General features: G+C 39.2%; 1 protein-coding gene across 1 annotated transcript in view; it reads left to right on the plus strand.

The window, feature by feature from the left end:
* Nup155 (nucleoporin 155) overlaps positions 1-2,922 on the plus strand; it is a 51,374-nt gene that overhangs the window by 43,050 nt on the left and 5,402 nt on the right. Inside the window, exon 33 of the mRNA XM_005356604.3 lies at positions 2,354-2,490. Coding sequence (XP_005356661.1) covers positions 2,354-2,490 — 137 coding nt within the window. The remainder of the gene's footprint in view (positions 1-2,353; positions 2,491-2,922) is intronic.

The raw sequence follows: 2,922 nt of genomic DNA on the forward strand, positions 1-2,922 counted from the left end.
CTGAGTGTAATTGTTGTGAGCCAATTGCTAACTCAAATTTTCTTTTTGTTATGAAAACAGTAGCTATTAAGTAGGATACTAAATATTTATTAAATTATTTTTAAAATTTGAGAAGTAGAAAAATATTCATAATCACACATTAAATCACCTATTTAGTCTATTTTAGCCTTCCCTGGGGTCTAGCCCAGGCCTTGTACATGTTAAGCAAACAATACTGAATGATACATCATTGCTAAATCATTTGCTGGTTTTGAAATGAACATTCAGACTTATAGACCATCTGAAATACTCAGATCTCTTTGTTCTCAGAGATACTTCAGCTGTACTGTGTCCATGCCTCTTCGCTGATAGGAAAGTAAGGAAACTGGCTGCTCGGCGTGCTTGCTGCTCTTTCAGAGGGCCTGGCTTTGATGCCCAGCACCCACATAGCAGCTCACAAATTCCAGTTCCAGGGAACCAAAGCCCTCTTCTGGCTCCATGGGTTTCTAAACAAACATGGTACACATAAATTCATGCATAATGTACATGCAGATAGAATAAATAAATAGACTTATGTGGTATTTGGATTTTTGATAAGCATGTGAAAACAGTTAAGTTTGGGACCATTTGGCAGTCTTTTGGCTTTGGTCTAGATTTTTAATTATGTTAACCCTGAGTTGTGGCTGTCAGAGTAGCACAGGTTTGGTGACTGAATAAGCCACACAGAGTTCAGACAATCCAAAGTTCAGTCCCAGCGCTCAAGAGGCGAGACAGGCATCCCTCTGGGTTACATAGTGAGATCCTGACTTTCGAAAGAAAAGGAAGAAATGTTAAATAGTAAATTTCAAAATGGCGTGGTGGCATATACCTTTAGTCCTAGCACTCGGGAGTCATAGGCAGACTTATCTCTGTGAGTTCAATTGCTGTTTTTTGTTGCTGTTTTCTTTTGTTTTTTTGTTTTTGTTTTGTGATACCTCTGGTCTGTGGACATTTAATATTGGTTGTTTTTAATATCATAATTAACAAATGTGTTTAAAGATTATTTATAATAAGATGATAATGACTGTTAAGAATGAATACATATTGAGCCAGGTGTTTTGGCACTTGCCTATAATCCCAGCAATTGGGAGGATGGGACAGAAGTACCAAGCATTTAACTAAGTAAATACATGGATTAAAAACGTTTTGTCTGGCGGTGGTGGCACACACCTTTAATCCCAGTACTCAGGAGGCAGAGGCAGGCGGATCTCTGTGACTAATAGGCCAGCCTGGTCTACAGAGCAAGTTCTAGGACAGGCTCCAAGCTATACAAAGAAACCCTGTCTGAAAAGAAAAGGGGGAAAAACATAATATTTTCAAGTTGGAGTGTAGTAGTCCTCTCTCACAGGTTGTGGATACACACGTGTCTCATAGAGGAGTGGCAGTTATCAAGTCCTGTCCAGTAGTGGAATTATTATCCACCTTCTTTTGGATTTCATAATTTTCTCCTAATATCCTTAAAAGTGTGCAATGTAATGGTTTTAACACAAACCTGTGTATGTGTAACATGACCCAGTCTACTTTAGAGATTTTCATTATCCCCAAAGCAACCCCGTACTCAATAGCTAACACTTCCTAGTCTTTCCTCCCCTTCAGCGTTAGCAACTACAAGTTTACTTTCTGTCTCCAGTTTGCATGTAGATATCTTACTTTCATTTATTTGTTTGAGGGTATTTGGTATTCCCCCCCCCCCGGGGCATTATACCCAAGTCTTGTACATATAAAAGGAGCATGTTTGTTGTTTTTTTTTTTTTAGAGACAGAGAGTAGGTCTTATGCACATTGATAAACGTGAATGTGAAGGTCAGGAAACTTCGCTAACCATGACTTAGCTTTGTTTGTTTGGAGATTGGAAAGGTCCTAGTAAGCTAGGCTGGTTAGTCAGCAAGCCCCAGGAATCCACCTGTCTCTGGCTCTCCACTGCTGTGATTACAAGCCTATGTCACCACATCTGGCTTTTTTTTATGCTATCAAATTTAGTTTTGATACTTTAAAGGCAACCATTTTCCCAAATGGCATAGCTCCTAGCCCCAAGATGTGTTTGGAGTTCTTTTTCAGATAGCTACTAGAAACTGCTCATTTAATAAGAAAACAGTTGAGCAGTTTGCTGAATCAAGGGTTAAAGTTCCATATTTCTGGGGCTAGATGCTGGGTTAGCAGTAAGAGCCCTTGGTGCTCTTACAGAGGACCTGAATACAGTTCTCATCATCCACATGTTTGTAATGGCAGCTCTAGATGTGATACTTTCTGCCTGCGCTGACACCGGGCATGCACATGGTGTTTATATGTATATGCAGGCAAAACACTCATTTAAATTTCTGACTTTTTCTTTTCAGATTTTATTGTGCAGTTCTTAGAGCAGCAGGTTTGTACTTTAAACTGGGATGTTGGCTTTGTGATACAAACCATGAATGAAATTGGAGTGCCTTTACCTAGACTACTGGAAGTTTATGATCAGCTCTTCAAGTCACGGGTAAGAAAATCAGAACGATTTTCCCTGAGTTTCCTGAGATACAGAGTGAGGTATCTTGATTCCATATTTATAGATATCTTATCGTTTAAGCTACATGTTTTCAGTGGAGATTGGCTTCAACTGTGCAAGTAAAATAAACTTGGGACTCTTAATCGAGGGTTGCTTTGCTTTGGAATACTTATTTGTAGTATTGATAAACATAATTAACTGGGCAGTGGTGACACAGACCTGTGATCACAGCACTTGGGAGACAAAGGCAAGTGGATATCTGTGAGTTTGAGGCCAGCCTGGTCTACAGAGCAAGTTCTAGGTCAGCCAGAGCGGTTACACAGAGGAACACTGTCTAAAAAAAACAAACAAACAAAACCATAATTATACGTATTTACTAGTGTATTAATAGATAAACCAAAGTATGGAATTATTTCTGGGGAT

Source organism: Microtus ochrogaster, chromosome 19 (assembly GCF_000317375.1).
Source record: "Microtus ochrogaster isolate Prairie Vole_2 chromosome 19, MicOch1.0, whole genome shotgun sequence".
NCBI classification, from domain to species: domain Eukaryota; kingdom Metazoa; phylum Chordata; class Mammalia; order Rodentia; family Cricetidae; genus Microtus; species Microtus ochrogaster.